Below are 22,323 nucleotides of genomic sequence, written 5' to 3'. Positions count from 1 at the left end.
GGGGGGGGGGGGATTACAGGGAATAGGTTAGAGGAAAGGAAACCACTCAGGAAAGTCTCTCAATATTTCCCCCAGGTGGGAGGTGACAGCGATCATGGTGGGGTTGGGGGGGATGTCGTGGGACTGACCTGGATCCAGGATTCAGTGGGAAGAGCTTCGCTTTAATCAGCATCTGGAAGAAGGCGTATATGCCTCCTTTCAATGCGTTTCCCTCCCCTGCACCCCTTTCCTAAGCTGGGAGCTGAAAGGCACAGGGGCAGGTGGATCATCTAGAAAACCGAAGGGTAGGAAATTTTAGCAAAGACTCCAGTCTTGGGTGCAGTCTAATTTTACCCGTGATTATTTTAGAGATAGGCTCTCTGACCAACTGCCCGGCCCTCACTCCCCCCACCAACGGGCGCAGCCGACAGTTAAAATTAAAAGCATGTCTATCATGGTTTTCGGCCAGCGGGGAAACTCCGAGCCAAATCCTCGTTTGCAAACGGCTGAGGGAGGAACGGACTCCCCGAGAGGCTGCTGCGTGGGGACAGGCACATGAGAGGTGGCTTCACGTCCATTGCGTGGTCCTGCTCATTGTGCAACAGGTCACTTGGGTCCAGGGAAGGATGCAAAGGGCAGGAGGTACGAACGGAGGGAAGGAAAGATGTCACGCTTCACGGAGCTTTTCTAATGACAGCCGGTGAGTGCTGGTTTTAGAGCTTTTTTCCTCCCCTGACGCTTCTGACTTCTGCATGCCTTATTTTTGGGTGTGGGCACAGGAAATGGCTCTGAGGAGCTGCGGAGCAAGGCCTCCCCCTCTGGCACCGCCTGGGAGCCCCATGGGATGGGGGGCGGACGGGGCAGTCAGGCAAAGGTTAGGGGAGGAAAGCAAAGGCAGAGGCCCAGAACGGCTCCAGGAAATGTTTGTATTTCTCCACCGGGAGGGAGGACAAACAAGCTTTTCTCGTGCCTTCTGGGCGGCCCTGCACGCTCTCCAGCACAGGAGTCTGAAGAGCAGAGTGAGGCTGCAGAGAAAAATCACCGCGGGGCCGGGGCCGGCCCGGCGCCGCAGCATGAATCCTTCTGGACCTGCCCACCGCTTCCCAGAAGTGACCGCCTGCGCCTCAAAGCCTCGCGGTGCCACCCGCTTCTCCGGGCCTGGGACAGCCGGAGACGAACGGACCTCCCCGAGCCTCTCCTTTCCCGGCTGACGTTCCTGGCCTCCTGGCGGCGGCGCATCCACCCGCACCTGCAGTCCGCGTCCACCCGCATCCCGGGGTGAAGAAGGTAGAAAACCAGCAGCCTGGTGAGTGGTAGCGTTCCGATCGGCACCTGTCTTTGTGGGGACTCCCGGGGCCGCCCAGCACGCAGAACCCCTGTCCTCCGTCCACCATGGACAACGGGTCGTGCTGCCTCATCGAGGGGGACCCCATCTCTCAGGTGATGCCCCCGCTGCTGATCGTGGCCTTCGTGCTTGGCGCCCTGGGCAACGGCGTCGCCCTGTGCGGTTTCTGCTTCTGCATGAAGACCTGGAAGCCGAGCACCATTTACCTTTTCAACCTGGCCGTGGCCGACTTCCTTCTCATGATCTGCCTGCCCTTCCGGACGGACTACTACTGGAGACAGAGGCAGTGGGCCTTTGAGGACATTCCCTGTCGGGTGGCCCTCTTCATGCTGGCCATGAACAGGGCCGGGAGCATCGTCTTCCTCACGGTGGTGGCGGTGGACAGGTACTTCAAGGTGGTCCACCCCCACCACCTGGTGAACGCCATCTCCAACCGGGCTGCCGCCGGCATCGTGTCTGCCCTTTGGACCGTTGTCATCCTGGGGACCCTCTACCTTTTGATGGAGAACCATCTGTGTGTGCACGAAGACACCATATCTTGCGAGAGCTTCATCATGGAGTCGGCCAACGGCTGGCACGACATCATGTTCCAGCTGGAGTTCTTCCTGCCCCTCGGTGTCATCCTGTTTTGCTCCTGCAAGATTATTTGGAGCCTGAAGCAGAGGCAGCAGCTGGCCAGGCAGACTCGGATGAAGAAGGCCATCCGGTTCATCACGGTGGTGGCGGTTGTGTTCGTCACGTGCTATCTGCCCAGCGTGTCGGCCAGGCTGTATTTCCTCTGGACGGTGCCCTCGAGTGCCTGTGACCCCTCCGTCCACGTAGCCCTGCACGTGACCCTCAGCTTCACCTACATGAACAGCATGCTGGACCCGCTGGTGTATTATTTTTCGAGTCCCTCGTTCCCCAAATTCTACACCAAGCTCAAAATGCGCAGTTTGAGACCTAAGAATCCGGGACGCTCCAAGACCCAGAGGTCAGAAGAGATGCCAGTTTCCAACCTGTGTCGCAAGAGTTGTGCCAGTGTGGCAAACAGTTTCCAGAGCCAATCCGACGTGCAGTGGGATCTCCAAATGTGTTGAATGGCAGTGAAACGGACAGACAGACAATGCCAAGGAGGACAGACAGACTGGCGACTTAGGATGTTTCATGCTAAGGGGTGAGAGTCTATTGAAAAGGCCACCCTTTCTTAACTGGATCCTCACTCTGTTGGAAATGAAATTCAGGTTACTATGCCTTTTTGGAAGGTTGTGGTTGACAAGTGAGTCACTTGCCTTTCTACGCCCCGATTGCAATGACGGGACAATATGTGCGTGGAGAAGGGCACGTGTGTGTTAAAAAGGAGGGACGTTAATTAAGAAGAGTTCGACCCCTGTGTAGTTTTAATCGGCTGGGTGAACAGGCACCGATGTTTGAAGGAGTCACGTTCCCTGTCTGGGGGAGGTCGTGAACTTCATGACTTGGCAGTATTTGCTATCCTCTCTTAAGTCATCGTTTTAGAAACTAGAAACCTGAGTGAGTCAATACCTTTATTTCGGGCTGAGTGACATCTTTATGGGGACGTCCGGATCCTGACGATTTTCATCTCCACAGGATGCCTGGGTATGTTTCTGATTTCTCAGTAGCCCAAGAAGAAGGACAGCAAAACAGTCTGCTCTGACCTTCTTGAAGTTCCACATGTTTCCGCAAGTCGTTGCATTTCAAAGAAGATGCTGAGGGATAGGTTTGCCTCCCCTGATCTTTCCAGTGGGAGCTGAGTGCGTGAAAAAACTCGGTTGGCCTTTGGGATGGGCTGCGTGCAATGTGATCGCTTTTGACTGCTTGTTATGTGACTGTGAGTTGAAATCATTTATTCATTCCTTCTGCAAGTACTTACTGAATTCCTATTTTGTGCGAGGCACTGTGCTACTATCCCTTTTACCTGGAGGGTCATTAGTCAATTCCTGTGTGACACCAAAGTATTTTGGTGGGGTTGGGGGTGGGGAGCAAACAGAGAGGTTAATACCCTCACCCTCTCACTGAATATAGTTTCTAGACCTGTTCTGTGCCAACATCAATGTATTCCTCCTATTGCGGGATTCTGAACAAACACTGAAGGGTGGAAAGGGTGATGTCCCTTATGTACATGAATTTCCCACATATGTACCTGGAGCCCTCAAAACTAGATGGTTCTATGGAATGACTGACTGTCCTTGCTCTGGATTAGGGGGAAAGATTCAAAGCCAACCTTAACTCTGTTCTCAAGCCACAAAGTGGTGAAAGTCATTCTTGGCTCTTTTATTTACACTTTCTCAAATGTTCAGGGTGCTCTCTGCACTAGATGACCTTTCCAGCTTTTCGTTCTCTGGCCTCGAAACACTCCTTTCGGCTGTCTTTATTATTTCCTTCTGCAGAGACACTGCACAGCTCAGTGCCGAAAAGTAAGGGCTCTGGAAAGTCAGATGAACCTTAAATTGGAATCCTAGCTCAACCACTCACTAGATTTTGTTCGCTGTTATATCCCCAGTGCTCAGGAGAGTGGCTGCACATAGTAGGTGCTTAATAAATATTTGAATGAATAAGTGCCTGTGAAGCATTAAACAGTGTCTGGCAGGGAGTACTCAATATTGTGACTTACGACATTAACACGTTTTACGCACCAAGATATTGAGGCGCAAAAGCAATTTCCCACGGGGTTCAGAACTCCTAAGTTGCTGTATTGTCACTACCTGAATTCCCGCCCCCGCCCTCCCCAGCTGCCTGGCAGAGGGTGGGTGGGTGGGGGGAGTGAAAACAGGATTCTTACCATCTTTAGAGAACCATACATCCTCCTGAAAGAAATCTGGGAATGCCCACACTTCTGCTTTCAATTCTATCCCTACTTAGAATTCTTCCCTGGACTGCCCCTTTGTTGCTTCCTCTCCATAAAAACGGTTCCAAAAGAAAGTCCGCATCCTGGGCGTGAGCCTATATTAGTTAAAAGACTCGTTAAGACTTTACCCTCCCAGGAAAAAAGCCTAAAAAATCCAGAAGTTCACGGTAGGCAGAGGTTCTCACTAAAAAAACAGCAATAACACACAAAAAGAAAGGAAAATGAAAAAACCCAAACACAGTCTCGACTCGGATTTTACTGCCCTTTTTAAATTCACAGAATGTGATGAAAAAGAAATCTTATCAGGTGTTCTTCAGAAATTGTGAGGAAGAGGAGTATAGCTTTGTTTGAGTAAACACAGGACCCTTCTGAGCTCATCCATGAAGCTGGGGCCCTAAATTTTATATATGCATTTATAAACATATACACAGGTTGACATGGAGTAGAACAGACAGTTGGGCTCACGCATGGACCTAACTATACTCACCTTCCAGTGATGATACGGTAGGAGTGGGAAGGAGTTAATATTTTGTCCCTTGTAAAGATTCACTCATTCATTCACTCACTCACTCATTCATTCCCTTTCAAGGAACATTTTTTAGGCACTGGCTCCGGACGAGGCACAGTAGAAACACGAATGGAAAACATAGCCCCTGCCCCTGTGGGTTCTATTGTAGAATCCAGGGGAAAGAATCAAACAACCATTTGGGGGTAACCGTGAGAAAGTGGTAAGCACAAGGTCCTGCGGCAGAGCCCAGGGGCCTTCATCCTGGCCATGGGGGTTGGAGAGGGCTTCTCAGAGAAAATGACTCTGAACTTAGCCCTGAAGGATGCAAAGGAGGCAGGCAGGTGACTCAGTGGGAAAAGGTATCCCAGCGAGAGGGGCATGGTGAGGAAGCAGCTTGTTAGGGAGCTTCGGAAAGGTCCACAGGACCGGAATGAAAGGTCCTGGGGGTGGGGAGAGGGACTGCAGCCCCTTGGGAGAGATCGAGCCATGAGATCCACTGCGGAGAGAAAGAAAGAAGGTCTGTTCATAACTCTTCTTTTTTTTTTTTTTTTTTTTAAGTTTATTTATTCATCTAAGAGAGAGAGAGAGAGAGAGAGAGAGAGAGAACGGGAGAGCACGAGCCGGGGAAGGGCAGAGAGAGAGAGAGAGAGAGAGAGAGAGAGAGAATCCCAAGCAGACTCCACAATGACAGCAAAAAGCCCCACATGGAGCTCGAATTCATTTACACGAACCGAGAGATCATGACCTGAGTGGAAACCAAGAGTCGGACGCTTAACCAATGGAGTCACCCAGGAGCCCCCATTCACAACTTTTCCTGATGGAATATTCTTGAATAGCCTCTCAGAGTCTTTTCTTTAAAAAAAAAAAAAAAGAATTAAAATCTCTGTAATTATTGAAAGTACATATGTTTCTGTTCAAAATTCAAAGCAAATATATCAAGTGAGAAATAAAAGTCTTCCTTCTGTTGTTCCCCTTAATCTCGTTTCCTAGAGGTGATGACTAATATTTGGGGTAAAAACACACTTGCCCACAAATAACAAATCTTGTTTTGTTTTGCTGAAGCATGATACACAAATAGATCTGCAAGTTATTTTTGTCATGAATAGCTTCCTACATCAGAACAGAGATCAATATTACTTTTAACTCCATTTCATTGTATAAACAAACTACATAAGGATTATTTAACCAATGGCCTTTTAATGGATATTTAAGTGCTTTCCAATTTTCCCCTATTGCCACCATGCTATGGTAAATATTCTGAATGATGTATCTTTGGGCACATGCGCTAGAGTTTTCGGAAGAAGATTCTGAGACAGGGGAAGTATTGGATCAAAGGACAGGCATACTGGGTGAGACAATGCACATCGTGGCTCACAGCATAGACCCTAGAGCTGGACGACCTGGGTTCAGATCTTATATCTCCTTCACTTACTAGCTGTGCGGCCTCGGACAAGTTACTTAACGTCTCAATGCTTTACTTTCCTTGCCCATTAAATTTTTTTTTTCAACGTTTATTTATTTTTGGGACAGAGAGAGACAGAGCATGAACGGGGGAGGGGCAGAGAGAGAGGGAGACAGAATCGGAAACAGGCTCCAGGCTCTGAGCCATCAGCCCAGAGCCCGACGCGGGGCTCGAACCCACGGACCGCGAGATCGTGACCTGGCTGAAGTCAGACGCTTAACCGACTGCGCCACCCAGGCGCCCCACTTTCCTTGCCCATTAGATAGGGATAAGAGTTGTACCTGCCCTGTAGGGTTGTTTTGAATACTGAGTTTGATGTATAATGCATGCAGAATAGTGCCTGACAGAAGAGCAAACACTCTGTCCGTTAGCTCTTGGCTATTATCTGCCATTAGCTCTTTTTATATGAGTTTTCATTATAATCTTGATAGATGTCACCAGATTGCCCAACACAAAGTTGAACCAGATTGCATTCCCACCGACAAAGCCTTCCTCCACATTCTTGCCAACAGGCCTTTGTTTGTTTAATAAACATTTTTATCTTTGCTTGTTAAAAAAAAAAAAAAAGAGCCTTTTGTTTCCTAAGGAACACAAACAGGGGCGCCTAGCATGTGACTCTTCTTCTCAGGGTTGTGAGTTCCAGCCCCATGTTGGATGCAGAGATTACTTAAAAATAAAAATTAAAATATCTTAAGAAAAAGATGAGGGAGTAAGCCTTTTAAAAATTTATTTATTTATTTTAAAATGTTTTAATGTTTGTTTATTTTTGAGAGAGAGAGACAGAGTGCAAGCAGGGGAGGGGAGGGAGACACAGAATGTGAAGCAGGCTCCAGGCTCTGAGCTGTCAGCACAGAGCCCAACACGGGGCTGGGACCCATGAACCATGAGATCATGACCTGAGCCGAAGCCGAACGCTTAACCAACTGAGCCACCCGGGTACCCCAAGCCTTTTTTTTTTTAAAGATCTTTTATTATTTAAAAAAATGTTTTTAAATGTTTATTTATTTTTGAGAGACAGACAGAGCACTAGTGAGGGAGGGGCAGAGAGAGAGGGAGAGACCCAGGCTCCAGGCTCCCAGCTGTCAACACAGAGCCCAATGGGGGGGGGGGGGGCGGGGCTCGAACCCATGAGCCCTGGGATCATGACCAGAGCTGAAGTCAGATGTTCAACCAACTGAGCCACCCAAGCGATCTTTTACTATTTTCATTTTTATCTGTTATTATTTTTAAGTAATCTCTATACCCAGTGTGGAGCTTGAACTCACAACCTAGAGATCAAGACTCAACAAGCTGCAGTGATTAACCCACCCAGGTATCCCAAGGCTTACTCTTTTATTTATTATTTTTTTTCAAATGTTGAGCATGCCAGTCATTCTTTGTTTTTTGTTGTTTTTTTTTTAAGTTTATTTATTTGTTTTTAAGAGAGAGAGAGTGTGTGAGTGTGGCAGGGGCAGAGGTGGGGGGACAGAGGCTCTGAAGCAGGCTCTGCTCAGAGAGCCGGATGTGGGGCTCATGAACCGTGAGATCGTGACCTGAGCCCCAAGTCTCCCAGGCACCCAACTGAGCCACCCAGGTGTCCCAAGGCTTACTCTTTTAAAGCCATGAAGTCTAGGGGCGCCTGGGTGGCTCAGTCGGTTAAGCGGCCGACTTTGGCTCAGGTCATGATCTCGCGGTCTGTGAGTTCAAGCCCCGCGTCGGGCTCTGTGCTGACAGCTCAGGGCCTGGAGCCTGTTTCAGATTCTGTGTCTCCCTCTCTCTGACCCTCCCCCGTTCATGCTCTGTCTCTCTGTCTCAAAAATAAATAAATGTTAAAAAAATTTTTTTTTTAAGCCATGAAGTCTAATCATCAATGTTGTTGTTGGTGCTGGTATGTTTGGTGTTGCACTGAGGAAGGCTTTGCCTAAGACAAGATCATGAAGACTCACTCTTAGGTCTTCTTCTAAGAGTTTTTGTCTTACATTTCGGTCTGTCATCCATTTTGAGTGAATTTTTGCGTCCCGGGCAAAGAAGGGATCCGACTTCATTCTTTTGCATGTGGCTCTTCAGTTGTCCCAGCAGAACCTCTTGAAAAGACTCTTCATTTCCCCGCTGATTTATCGTAGAACCCTTGTTGAAAATCAGCTGACCATAATTGCAAAAGCTTATCTCTGGACCCTCAATCATGCCCCACTGATCTACATGTCTATTCTTACGCCAGAAGCGCTCATTGTCTTGATGACTGTAAAGTATTTGAATTGAAAGTGTGAGTTCAGCTTTTGTCTTCTTTTTCAAGATTATTTGATTATTCTGATTTGCCCTTAGGTTTTTTTTTTTTTTTTTTTTTACATGAAATTGAACACCATGTTTGAAAACCCTGCAATATTCTTCTTTTTTCTTTTTATATGTCTCTGTCAGCCAGTATGGCCAGCTTCCTCTCTATCTCTTTGCTACTTCTCAATTTCGCCTTCATCTTCCTTAGTGGTCCAGGCGTCTCTCGTTTTCCACCAGCCAAGTGTCCCAGCTCAGCGCTATTTACCATCTGAGGGGGGAAATCTCCCACAATGTCCCCGATGAGCTATGCTTCTTGTAGTCCCACCCGCATGTGACCCCTCCCAGTGGAATATAGACCGGCCCCGTGACACGCTTGAACCCCCAAAATGTGGGGTTGGTGATGTTCTGAGATTTCCGAGCCAGGCAATAGAAAGGTCTGCACGTCTGCTCTTTGGAAGCCTTGAGTAGCGTTGTAAGAAGTCCAGCCTACCCCGTGGAAAGAACACGCGAAGAGGCCATGTGGAGATGCCACGTACGGAGATACAAGACTCGATGGAGAGGGAGGGAAGGCCAGGGGTCCCAGGGCTCTGCTTGAGCCTAGCTGCCCCCCACGCAAGAACTAGCCAGCTGAGTCCAGTCAACTCAGGACCCGGAGAGATAGTACAACAGTGGTTGCTTTAAGCCCCTGAATTTTGTGGTCGTTTGCTACACAGCAGTAGATAACTAAAACAGAAATGCCAGCTAAATCTGAAGACAAACAGTGGGGTACTTAATCTAAGCCTTGGTTTCCTAATCTGTAATATGGAGCTGATGGTGACAATCACAACACATCATTCACAGGGTTTTCATGAGGATTAAGTGAGATCACGAATCTCTTAGCACTATGCCTGGCACAGAGGAGGCAGTTGATAAACGATAGCAATTTTTTTTAAAGATTTTATTTTTAAGCGATCTCTACACCCAACATGGGGCTTGAATTTACAAGCCCAAGATCAAGATGCCCCTCGCTATTATCATTTTCACTTAAAAAAAAAAAAAAAGTTCAGTCCAGTTCAACGGCCCTCATCCAAGCTGTGATAAGACAACTAGGAATAAAGATTCGATTCTGAGAGCCATAGATTTTAAGTGGAGTTTCCACAAAACTCAGTGGAATCACTGCCTTAGCTGGTGAAGTGATTCATTATAGCAAGTTTCTGTACAACTCATGGGCTAGTAAGAAAAAACAGAAATACATAAAAGAACACAAACACGACGACACATGCCCACGGCACAGCAGAAAGACCGGAAATTCCACCCGAATCCAGGGAGGCCGGAATTTATGTTCAGTCTGAGTCGTTGTGAACTTTGTGTTACAATCAGAGAATGAGCTGGAAGATTGTCTGATCCCTCAATTTATATATGAAGAAACTCAGAGGGTAAGAGGGTTCATGGTAGTTGATGATAACGCCAGACCAAGCATCCAGGCCTCCAGCATTTCTCTTCTTTCAAACTTAACAATATTTATTGCTCCCTCATAATTTTACCCATGACTGTTGGTTTTTTTAAACATAACTATTATTTTTTTAATGTTTATTGTTGAGAGAGAAAGAGGGAGGAGGGGCAGAGAGAGAGAGAGAGAGAGAGAGAATTCCAAGCAGGCTGCACACTGTCAGCATAAAGCCTGCCATGGGGCCGGATCCCACGACAGTGAGATCAATGCCCTGAGCCAAAACCAAGAACCAGAAGCTCAACTGACTGAACCACCCAGTCGTCCCCAAAACCACAAATATTGTACAATTGTAAAACTTAGGAAGAGAAGGTACCTAGTAAATTTCAGCTCCCAGAAATAGATAACTATTGTCAATAGTTGGTGTTTCTGGCTTTTAGTGAAGAAAGTTAATCAAGGTTCTTTATGAATATCACCGACAAATCTACGTTCATCCCAGAAGGAAGCAGGAGACTCATGGGCGGCAAGGACAGGAAGTAAATACCAGCCATTTCACTGGAGCCTTAACACACCCACGTAATATGACCTCAATCCAATGCAGCCTTACAAACGAGGCAATAATATAATAAGAGGCAGTGTAGTTTCATGGTTGGGGACACAGGCTTTGAAGCCAGTGCCAGATTCAAACCCAAAGCTCTGCTCTTATTAGCTGGGGTAGCCTTAAACATTTCCAACCTCTGTGAGTTTCACTGTCCTCATTTGGAAATCAGAATCAGCAATGGTCCCTACTCTGTGGACTGCAGTCACGGGAAAACACCATCGTGTATTTGAAGCATTGCACGTGGGATCCGGTATATATTGGAAGCTCTCTGTAATATGGATACCAACATCATCACCTTTCCTTTTTTGTTCTTGCTTTTTTAATTGAGGAATAAATAACATAAAACCCTATATTGGCTTCAGGCATACAACACAATCATTCAATATTTGTGTATATTGCAAAATGATCACCACGAGGAATCCAGTAACCTGTCATCATACGTAGTTATGGAATTTTTTTCTTGTGATGAGGACTTTTAAGATTTACTATGTAGGGGTGGCTGAGTGGCTCAGTTGGTTAAGCGCCCAACTCTTGACTTTGGCTCGGGTCACGATCTCATACTTCACAAGTTTGAGCCCTGCGTCGGGCTCTGTGCTGTGTCAGCACGGAGCCTGCTTGGAATTTTCTCTTCCTCTCTCTGCCCCTCCCCCACTCACTCTTACTTGCTCTTTCTCTCTCTCTCTCTCTCTCTCTCTCTCAAGTAAATAAACTTAAAAAAAATTGTTTTGTTTGTTTTGTTTTTTTTTTTTTTGAAGATTTACTGGGGTGCTTGGGTGGCTCAATCAGTTAAGCGTCCAACTTCAGCTCAGGTCATGATATCATGGTTTGTGAGTTCAAACTCCATGTAGGGCTCTGTGCTGACAGCTTGGAGCCCGGAGCCTGCTTTGGATTCTGTCTCCCTCTATCTCTATCTCTCTGCCCCTCCCTGCTCTCATTCTGTCTCTTTCTCTCTCAAGAATAAATAAACATTAAAATTTTTTTTAATTAAAAAAAAAAGATTTACTCTCTAAGCAACTCTCAACTACACAATACAGTATTATCAGCTACAGTTGCCATAATGTACATTATAATCCCAGGACTTATTTATTTTATAACAGGAGGTTGTACTTTTTGGTTCCCTTCACCCATTTTGCCCCGCCTCCGGCAACCACCAATCTGTTCTCTGTATCTATGAGCTTTTTTTTTTATGACTCCTCATCAAGAGAGATCATACAGTATTTGCCTTTTTCTGTCTTATTTCCCTTAGCATAATACTGTCAAGTCTATCTATGTTGCCTCAAACGCCAAGATTTCCTTCTCTTTTATGGGTGAATAATATTCCATTTTTACACACATGCTTTTTTTTTTTATCCATTCATCCGTCTATGAACACTCAGGGGTTTTTTTTTCCATATGTTGGCTATTGTGAATAACGCCACAATGAACATGGGCATGCAGATATCTTTTCAAGTTAGTGTTTTCGTTTTCTTTGGATAAATACCCAGAAGTGGAAGTGCTGGATTGTATAGTATTTCTTTTCCTAATTTTTGCGAAACTTCCATACTGTTTTCCATGGTGGCTGCACCAACCTACATCCCACCAACAGTGCACAAGGGGTCCCTTTTCTCTGCATTTCTTGTCTTCTTCTCTTGATAATAGCCATTCTAACAGGTGTGAGGTGATATCTCATTGTGGTATGGATTTACATTTCCCTGCTAATTAGTAATGTTGAACATCTTTTCATGTACCCGTTTGTCATTCGTCGTTCTTCTTTAGGAAAATGTCTATTCAGAGCCTCTATCATCTATTTATTCATTCATTCATTCATTTATTCATTTAGAGAGTAAGTGGGGAGGGGCAGAGAGAGAGAGAGAGAGAGAGAGACAGAGAGAGAGAGAATCTCAGGTAGGCTTCATGCTCAGTGCAGAATGGGACTCAGGGCTCAATCCCACAACTGTGAGATCATGATCTGAGCCAAAATCAAGGGTCAAACACTCAACTGACTGAGGCACCCAGGTGCCCAGGAATTTTATGGTTTCAGGTCATACATTCAAGTCTTTAATCCGTTTTAAGTTAATTTTTGTGTGTTTCATTCTTTTGATGTGGCTGTCCAGTCTTCCCAACACCATTTATTGAAGAAGTTGTCCTTTCCCCATTATATATTCTTGGCTCCTTTGTCATAAATAAACTGACCGTATTTTCATGGGTTTATTTCTGGGCTCTCTATTCTATTCCACTGATTTATGTGTCTGTTTTTATGCCAATACCATACAGTTTTGATTACTCTAGCTTTGTTATATAGTTTGAAATCAGGAGTGAAAACACTCTAGCTTTGTTCTTTTTCTCAAGATTGTTTTGGGCCTCCTGGGTGGCTTAGTCAGTCAAGCATCTGACTTTTGATCTCAGCTCAGGTCATTATTTCACAGTTTGTGGGTTCAAGCCCTGAACTGGGCTCGGTGCTGACAGCGTGGAACCTGCTTGGGATTCTCTCCTTCTCCCTCTGTGCCCCTTCCTCACTCTCTCTCTCTCAAAATAAATAAATAAACTTAAAAAAAAAGAAAAGATTGCTGAGGAGCCTGGATGGCTCAGTCAGTTAAGCATCCGACTCTTGGTTTCGCCTTAGGTCACGATCTCATGGTTTCGTGGGTTTGAGCCTCGCATCAGGCTCTGCCTGTGCTGGCAGTGCAGAGTCCACTTGGGATTCTCTTTGTCTCTGCCCCTCCCCGAACTTGCACTGTCTTTGTCTCTCTCAAAATAAATAAATAAAAACTTTTTAAAAAACATCGTTTCGGCTATTTGGGGCCTTTTGTGGTTCGATACACATTTTGGAATTATCTGTTCTATTTTTGCAAAAAATGCTATTGGCATTTTGATAGGGATGGCATTAAATCGGTAGATCTCCATGGGGGGTATAGACATTTTAACAATATTAATTCTTGTAATCCATGAACATGCAATATATCTTTCCATTTATTTGAGTCTTTGTCGATGTCTTTCATCAACGTCTTAGTTTTTGGTGTATAGGTATTTCACCTTCTTGGTTAAATTTATCCTAGGGTATTTTATTCTTTTTGAGTATGATTGTAAATAGGATTGTTTTCTTAACTTCTCTTTCGGATAGTTCGTCATTAGTGTAGCCAACATCATCTTCATCATTATCATCATCATCAAGTCCTCTGGTTCCTATGGGAATCTAATATTAGAGCATCCTGACTCCAATTTACTGTGAAGAGTCCACAGATCCCTTTTATTGAAACTAGGTATGCATCTAAAGAAGCGAATTTCCTATTTTTTAATGATTATTTATTTTTTTGAGAGAGAAAGAAAGATCATGAGCAGGGGAGGGGCAGAGAGAGAAGGAGACGCAGAATCTGAAGCAGGCTCCAGGCTCTGAGCTGTCAGCACAGAGCCCGACACGAGGTTCAAACCCATGAACCTCGAGATCATGACTTGAGCTGAAGTCGGACACTCAACTGACTGAGCCACCCAGGCGCCCCGTGTATTTCCTATTTTTAACTCAAAGTAGAAGGAGCACAGTTTGGAACCTCTTGCACAGCAAGAATCATAACTAAAATATTAAAGGGTAGAAAGTTTTTTTAAAAAGGGTAGAAATGTTCTGTGGGGCTTCACTCAATTAGACTAAAAAGCAAAGAAATGATGTGTGAAATAGTGACCCGCTATGAGGCAGGGTTCAAAGTCCTCGTAGGTCCCATTGCTGTACATTTAATTTTCCAAAAATGGAGGCTTTTCAAATATCATGCACTTAGTAGGGGGAGGCTGTGAGTGTGTAGGGACAGAGAGACACAGGAACTCTCTGTACCCTCTGCTCAATTTTGCTGTGAATCCAAAACTCTAAAAAATAACTTACTGATTTTTAAAAGTCATGTACTTAAAAATAAATCACTTATTCAAGCACAGAAGCCTATCAAAATCCAACACAAACAAAAACCCCAGCTTTATTGTAACATATCGCTGGCAATCCAAACTAGGTTCAAGTTTTCAAACATCTTATGAAATTGTATGCTGTTCTCAAGTATCTTTCCCCTCCGCCCCCCTTCACTTCCCAACTAGAGATTAATTGCAAAGTTCTGGTGTGGAAAAGCAATCCGTGTTTCTGCAGAGAAGGTGGCAGGGAAACATGAAAAGCAACACATCTGTCTTTGTAAAATAGATAATTACTGTCTTCTTGGTATTTCCAAAGAAATTATATGCATGCTACTGTTTTCTTTTCTTTTTTCTTTTCTTTTTCTTTCTTTTCTTTTCTTCTCTTTCCTTTCCTTTCCTTTCCTTTCCTTTTTCTTTTCTTTCTTTTCTTTTTTCTTTTCTTCTCTTTCCTTTCTTTTCTTTTCTCTTCTTTTTGACTTTATTTATTTTGAGAGACAGAGAGACACACATGGAGCAGGGGAGCAGGGGAGGGGCAGAGAGAGCATCCCAAGCAGGCTCTGAGCACAGAGCCTGATGTGGGGCTTGAACCCACGAGTCATGAGATCATCACCTGAACCAAAATCAAGAGTTGGACCCTTAACCGACTGAGCCACCCAGGCACCCCAGCATGATACTGTTTCTTAAATCATATACATGCTAAAGCTTCATACTCAATCTTTTTTTTTTAATGTTTATTTTTGAGAGAGAGAGACAGAGCACAAGTCAGAGAGAGAGGGAAACACAGAGTCTGAAGCAGGCTCCAGGCTCTGAGCTATCAGCACAGAGCCTGAAACAGGGCTCGAACTCACAAACTGAGAGATCATCACCTGTGGACGCCCAACCGACTGAGCCACCCAGGCACCCCCATACTCATTCTTAATGTTTCTGGAAAACCATGCTGCTTAGCACTGGAAATTATTATTGCCATTGTTGTTTTGTTCATTATGTAAGCCAACAAGCTGCCAGTGATTTAATTCTCTAATGTTAAGTACTCAGTATGTAGGCACACAGCCTTCCAAAGGGATGCCTTCCACGTTTCAGTAATTCACAAATGGCAGTTGGCTTGCCTAAACTTATCCTTTACATTTAGGAAGCTGTGGGTTCCTGTCTGCCCAGGGGATTTTTATTACTTGTTTATGCAAACAGCAGATTGCATAAGAGCCTTGCTGGCTTTTTTTTTTTTTTTTTTTTAAACGATTTCGTAGCTTCCTGGTAACCATTCAGTCATCTATTTCAACACCCTGACATGACATAAAGGCGGGAGCTGAACCTCACATTCGCCACTCAGACACACACCTCTTTCCTTGGGCATTCGCTAGGTGAGGCGCTCCCTAGGACTGACTCGCTCCACTCATGAACCTGCACCAGCAGCAGAATCATTTTCTGGAAATAGACAAGAAGAACTGCTGTGTGTTCCGGGATGACTTCATTGCCAATGTGCTGCCACCAGTGCTGGGGCTGGAGTTTGTGTTCGGGCTCCTGGGCAATGGCCTTGCCCTGTGGATTTTCTGCTTCCACCTCAAGTCCTGGAAATCCAGCCGGATTTTCCTGTTCAACTTGGCCGTGGCCGACTTTCTCCTGATCATCTGCCTGCCATTCTTGACGGACAACTACGTGAGGAAGTGGGACTGGAAGTTTGGGGACATCCCTTGCAGGCTGATGCTCTTTATGCTGGCCATGAACCGCCAGGGCAGCATCATCTTCCTCACCGTGGTGGCCGTGGACAGGTATTTCCGGGTGGTCCATCCCCACCACGCACTGAACAAGATCTCCAATCGGACGGCGGCCATCATCTCCTGCCTCTTGTGGGGTGTCACCATCGGCCTGACGGGTCACCTCCTGCACAAAAAGATGTTGATCAGGAATCGAGATGCGAATTTGTGCAGCAGCTTTAGCATCTGCCATACCTTCAGGTGGCACGATGCCATGTTCCTCCTGGAGTTCATCCTGCCCCTGGGCATCATCCTGTTCTGCTCGGCCAGAATCATCTGCAGCCTGCGCCAGCGGCAAATGGACAGACACGCCAAGATCAAGAGGGCCATCAACTTCATCATGGTGGTGGCCATTGTCTTCATCATCTGCTTCCTGCCCAGCGTGGCTGTGCGCATACACATTTTCTGGCTCTTGCACACCACGGGTACGAAGAACTGTGATGTCTATCGCTCGGTTGACCTGGCGTTTTTCATCACCCTCAGCTTCACCTACATGAACAGCATGCTGGACCCTTTGGTGTACTACTTCTCCAGCCCATCTTTTCCCAACTTCTTCTCCACCCTGATCAACCGCTGCCTGCGGAAGAAGACACCACAAGGGCCAGATAACAACCAGAGCACAAGCATGGAGCTCACGGGGGATCTGAGTACAACCAGGAGCGTTCCAGACACTTTAATGGCCAACCCCAGTGAGCCGTGGAACCCATCTTATCCAGCCCCAGCTTCTCGCTAAATAATCGAGCCAAGAAGAGAGATTGTTACCAAGAACCAAGGTCTCTGGAGAAACGGTTTGGCTGGGTGCACAGAGTACCATCGTTAGACCCGGCCTGTGGTTTCCTGGAACTTCCAGATTCAGAGAATCAGACTTAGAGAAGTGGTGTGGCAGAGTGGGCTGCCTGGTTGCAGAACGTCAGCAGAGGAATCTTGGGGGGAACAGAGAGTAAAGCCTCTGAAACTTCTGCTCAATCTCTGACACTCACAGGACCGAAGACGGCAAAACTGTCCTCACCTTCTGCTGAGTAGAGTTGGAGCCACAGAGACGCCCATCAGCACCTGTGATTCACTGACCTCTTTCCCTCCCTTGCCTGAGATGTGGATGGTTCTCAGCTCCTGGGGAGGGAGTGGGTATCCAGCCTGTTGGTGGACTCCAGCTGAGAAAAGCAGAGCTAAGTGACTGGAGGGAAGTTATTGCCCCGGAAGGGAGGCCAGGCGTCATTAACCGAGCCAGCAGGTCACTTACATTCCATGGATTCATCTCTCAGCCAAGCTTTAGCAGAAAAGCACTAGGCAAAGAGACTCACAGCTTTGGTTAATATCTGAGTTTCCAGTAGTGGAAAGAGAGGGATTAGCCAGGGAGGGACGGAGCAAAACAGTCTTACTAAGAAAAAGGAAAGGCGTGTGTGTTGCGACCTTGGGCTAATCCGTTCCTTTCTTGTTGACACTAATTTGAAGGCTGAGCAGTTAGAGACTTTGGAGAAGATAGCCGCTTCCCACCTCTGTTTGCTTTTGTCATTAAAAGGGAGACGCTGTGCAGCAATCCGAGGGAGAAGGTGCCTCCTGGTTCCTTTGCTCGTGTTTCTATCCTTATGGGAAATCTACCATGTCAATAAACTTGGATGTGAGACACACTGTCTGGTGTTGCATGTGTCCGGATGATGGTTCACAGAAACGGACTTCTTACTTAAGCAGAGACTTTTATGGGCTGCCAACTGTGTCCTAGTAGAAAAATACTGAATACTGTAAAGTAAGAAAAGGATGTGGACGCTGAACTGCACCAAGAGACAGTTAAGTGAAAATTACACCTGCATTAGGACAAGGACGAGAAAGGGCTGGGAATAAATAAAAAACCATTTAATTGGGAAGGGAGGTGCAGACAGGGTTGCAAGAGCACTGCACATTTTACTTAGAGTTTGGTGAATATTGATGTTACTATTTGTGTGTTAAAAAAAGGAATCGGGGACTCCTGGGTGGCTCAGCTGGTTAAGCGTCTGACTTGGTTTCTGCTCCGGTCACCATTTCACAGTTCGAGATAGAGCCCTGCAGTCAGCTCTGTGCTGACTCAGAGCCTGCTTGGGATTTTCTGTCTCTCCCTCTGTCTCTGCCCCTGCTCTGCTCTCACGTACTCTCTCTCTCTCTCTCAAGATAAATAAATAAACTTTAAAATAAATAAATAATAAAGCATGGTGGTTAAACAAAATGATGTGTTGGAAAAAAAAAAGAATGGGGACAGACTGGGGTGCTTGCACAGGAGGGGGAAGAAAGAATTTCCTATGGAATTATTGTAGTTCCCAGTTCTGGATGGAAAGGAGACGTACTGGTTTGAGCCTGCGATCCGTCCAAGTTTCTGTTACGCTTTCATTCCCAGCTTGTCACTCCTTGATTCTTTAGCAAGATGAGGCTTGCTTTGATATCCTGACTCAGAAACAGATAAGAAAGGTAGATACTCAGACTCCTAGCCATAGTTGAATGGCAGTAAATGAATAGACATAGACGTTCTCATGGTGAAGTATTTTGAGAGCACTTTGTTGCCTGGTTCTCCAGTCCATTCCTAGAAGTAGAAAGTTAAAGCAGAAATCACCTTCTTATAAAGAAGAAGTGTTGGCAGACATGAACTTAGAGGGAAGGAGTAGTTCCCCAGCCTCAAACGCATGAGTCAGCAGGGAGCCCGGCTGTGAAACTCTGACCTGTTTAGAATTAATTCACATTCGTTTCATTTGTTCATGAGTTCCATCAGCTTTTTTTTTTTTAAATAGGCTCCACGCCCAGTGTGGGGCTTGAACTCACGACCCTGAGATTAAGAGCTGCCTGCTTTACTGCCTGAGCCAGCCAGGCACCCCTCCATCAGCTCTCAGGTATCAGCACCAACTATGTGCCCAATGCTGTGCTGGGTGGTTGGTGGAAATAGTACAAGGGACAAGGTACCCAAGACCTTGTTCTTACAGGACTCACCTTCAGGGTGGGGAGACAACAGAAAAGTAAAACAGTGACTGGAAAAGGAATTGGGGACAGTTGGGAGTATTATGAAGACAGCAAAGCAGGGTGACGGGCTTAAAAGGGAGGGGTCTGGGATGACCAGGAAGGTCTCTATGAAGAAGCGACCTTGACCTGAGCCATAAATGACAAGGCAGAGCAGAAATCGGCAAAATGTGCAAAACTCTGGGGGAAGGACATTCTAGCCAGCGGTGACGGTAACCACAAAGGCTCCGAGGTGAGACTCAGTTGGTGTGTGTGAATGTACTTGTGTCCTGGGGCCACCATAGCAAAGTACCAATCTGGGAGTTTAAAACAACAAAAATGTGGGGCGCCTGGGTGGCTCAGCTGGTTAAGTGTCCAACTCTTGGTTTTGGCTCAGGTCATGACCTCAAGGTTCATGAGTTCGAGCCCTGTGTCAGGATCTCTGCTGTCAGTGCAGAGCCCACTTTGCGTCCTCTGTCCCCTTCTCTCTCTGCCCCTCCCCTGCTCACACATGTGCTCGCGCTCTCTCTCTCTCTCTCTCAAAAAAGAAATAAACATTAGAAAAAAAAAAAAATAGTCAGACGCTTAACCTACTGAGCCACCAAGCCATCCCTAGAACTGAACTTTTGATGAAATTCTTTGACGGTTGAGGCTGGGCTGTTTGTATTACCGGCTAAGCTCCTGAGAAGGAAATTCCTTTTTTTTTTCCTCATTGTAGTGGGATGATGCCTTATTATAATTGTGTAACTCAGGGGCCTCACAAATGCAAGTAACTGAATCACACTTCAAATTAGCTTAAGTAAAAAATGAAAAATAAAAAGAGAGGAAAGATGCTAGCATATCTCACAGAAACTGAGAGAGAGAGAGTTAAACCAGGGTTGGGCAGCTCCAGGAGACCAGCTCACAGCCCTTCGCCCCAACTCTTAGCCATGAACTTGATTCAACCCCTCCATACCTCTGTCTCTCCAGTCAGATTCTCACATGAGAGAATTTGACTGGTCCCAAACCATTCTCTATAAAAGAGTCATGAAAACAAGTCACAGAGCAGCTGTGCAAAGGGTATTTTATTTTATCTATTTTTTAAAGTTTATTTATTTATTTTGAGAGAGAGCGAGAGAGCAAGAGTGAGCATGAGCAGAGGAGGGGCAGAGAGAGAGAATCCCAAGCAGGCTCTGTCAGTGCAGAGCCTGATGTGGGGCTCGAACTCACAAACCGTGAGATCATGACTTGAGCTGAAATCAGGAGTTGGTCGCTTAACCTACTGAGCCACCCAGACGCTCCCACAAAGGGTATTTTAAAATTACTGTTTGGGTAAAGACATGCTCTCTGCCAGGTGTTCCTCATATAACATTCCAGATCACCTTCCATGTCACTCATACATAGCACGTTTGGACTTTAGGTGGATCTCAATTCTCTTGCTGCCCAAATATCTGCCATGTTTTAAGATGGTGGTCCCAGAGAATGGAGAAGCAATCAGTCAACCTTTGGAAGCAACACAATTCACACACCCATCTCCATTCAGATGGGGACCTCCAGATGTGAGTTCTAGAGCCTCTCAGAAGACCTTCCTGGAGAATTAAATTCTTCATTATTTTATGTATTGCTTCATAAACTCGGGGCTTAGAAATACTCTTTGGCCAGGGAACACCTGGCCACGACGCTGTGTTCACGAGGTTCTGTGTCTTCTGCGGCAATGTTGTCATTCTCCTGGAGCTCAAATTTAAGATTTGGCCACCTTGACTCTTCAGAGAGAGGGGGTTTACGTGTGGCATCATAAACGTCAGGGCTGACCTATCGTCCACAATCCCACGGCCCGGGCAAATGAAAAGCAAGCACTTCTAGGCTCTTGGCAAATATTGATAAACTCAGTGTTCGGGCCGCACCCACAGAGGGATTTACGGCCATCAACAGGAATCGGGGTACATGACTTTCGAAAATGAGAGAAAATGAATCGACCCACTGATGTCATCAGGTTGAAAAACTGGGTTTCTCTCCAGAATGCTTACAAAATATCCTTTCTCTTGATTATGATAGTTCAGTAGGAAAATGGTATTAATGATCTGCTTCTTCTTTTTTTTTTTTTTTTTAAGTTAAAAGTAATCTCCACACCCAGGGAACCTGGGTGGCTCAGTCGGTTAAGCACCTGACTCTTGATTTCAGCTCAGGTCATGATCTCCTCGTTTGTGAGTTCGAGCCCCACATCAGGCTCTTTGCTGTCAGCACAGAGCCTGCTTCAGATACTCTCTCTCCCTCTCTCTCCGCCTCCCCCACTCGCAGGCACTCTCTGTCTCTCAAAAATAAATGAAAACATTAAAAAGAGAAGAGTCTTAAAAAATATATAACCTCGGGGTGCCTGGGTGGCTTGGTCGGTTAAGCGTCCGACTTCAGCCAGGTCACGATCTCGCGGTCCGGGAGTTCAAGCCCCGCGTCAGGCTCTGGGCTGATGGTTTAGAGCCTGGAGCCTGTTTCCGATTCTGTGTCTCCCTCTCTCTCTGCCCCTCCCCCATTCATGCTCTGTCTCTCTCTGTCCCAAAAATAAATAAACGTTGAAAAAAAAAATTTTTTTTTTTTTAATATATAACCTCTACATCTAACATGAGGCTCGAACTCACAACCCTGAGATCAAGAGTCTCATGGTCTGCTGAGTGAGCCAGCCAGGCACCCCTGCTTTTGGTTTTCATAAATATGCAACATGAGACAGAGACAGACTCACAATCAGAGACACTACTTTCTTCATCATCATCATTTAATGTCTACCACGTATCATAGCTAAGATTTGCTCTCTGCTACCTGTCAGACACTGAGCTAAGTGTTTTATACAGGCGATCTCACCTTATCCTCTCAATAACTTCATAGGGGAGGGGCTATTTCCATTTCACAGATAAGAGAAATGAGGCCCAGAGAGTTTGAGTAATTAGTTTTCCTGAGGCAAAAACTGATGAAAAAGGGAGGGACCAGGGGATCAAAGGCAAGCAGTCTGACTCCAGAGTCTTTGCCTTTAAAGTTCTGAAAAAATGCAAAGTGAGAGATGAGCAACCTCAATGAAAAAGGTAGGCGAATACTTTGATCCATTTGGGCTCAACGTTCTCCGCACTTTCCAGGCTGCCCAACAGTTTAGGCCCCCAGGCACCTCCGAAGCTAACTGGTGATGGACCCCTTTCGTCTTTCTTTGTAAGAGTGAAAAACAGGAGACAACCGTGTCCACTAGTAACAGAATGGATACATAGTGACACAGGCTCCCAATGGAACACTATATAGCAGTGAAAAAAGGAACCAAAGCTAATTGTGTCAATAGGACCAAATCTTGAGCATGGTATCTAGAGCAAAAAGCAAG

The 22,323-nt window shown here is 45.8% G+C and overlaps 2 protein-coding genes across 2 annotated transcripts; both read left to right on the top strand.

Annotated features, from left to right (window-relative positions):
• The first annotated feature begins 7 nt into the window (after positions 1-7).
• On the top strand, positions 8-4,388 carry HCAR1 (hydroxycarboxylic acid receptor 1). Its single transcript, XM_040443973.1, has one exon. The coding sequence runs from the start codon at positions 1,372-1,374 to the stop codon at positions 2,401-2,403; it is 1,032 nt and encodes a 343-aa protein (XP_040299907.1). The 5' UTR covers positions 8-1,371; the 3' UTR covers positions 2,404-4,388.
• A 10,790-nt stretch (positions 4,389-15,178) lies between these two features.
• On the top strand, positions 15,179-17,663 carry LOC121010378 (hydroxycarboxylic acid receptor 2). The gene has a single exon (XM_040443972.1). The coding sequence runs from the start codon at positions 15,676-15,678 to the stop codon at positions 16,765-16,767; it is 1,092 nt and encodes a 363-aa protein (XP_040299906.1). The 5' UTR covers positions 15,179-15,675; the 3' UTR covers positions 16,768-17,663.
• Positions 17,664-22,323: the final 4,660 nt, after the last annotated feature.

This window comes from Herpailurus yagouaroundi, unplaced genomic scaffold (assembly GCF_014898765.1).
Source record: "Herpailurus yagouaroundi ecotype Mexico unplaced genomic scaffold, PumYag 191, whole genome shotgun sequence".
In the NCBI taxonomy this organism is placed as follows: domain Eukaryota; kingdom Metazoa; phylum Chordata; class Mammalia; order Carnivora; family Felidae; genus Herpailurus; species Herpailurus yagouaroundi.
This window is presented reverse-complemented; position numbering and strand designations above follow the sequence as displayed.

Excerpts from the sequence above, each read along its gene's own strand:
- HCAR1 (XM_040443973.1), top strand. The coding sequence starts at position 1,372 with ATGGACAACGGGTCGTGCTGCCTCATCGAGGGGGACCCCATCTCTCAG.
- LOC121010378 (XM_040443972.1), top strand. The coding sequence starts at position 15,676 with ATGAACCTGCACCAGCAGCAGAATCATTTTCTGGAAATAGACAAGAAG.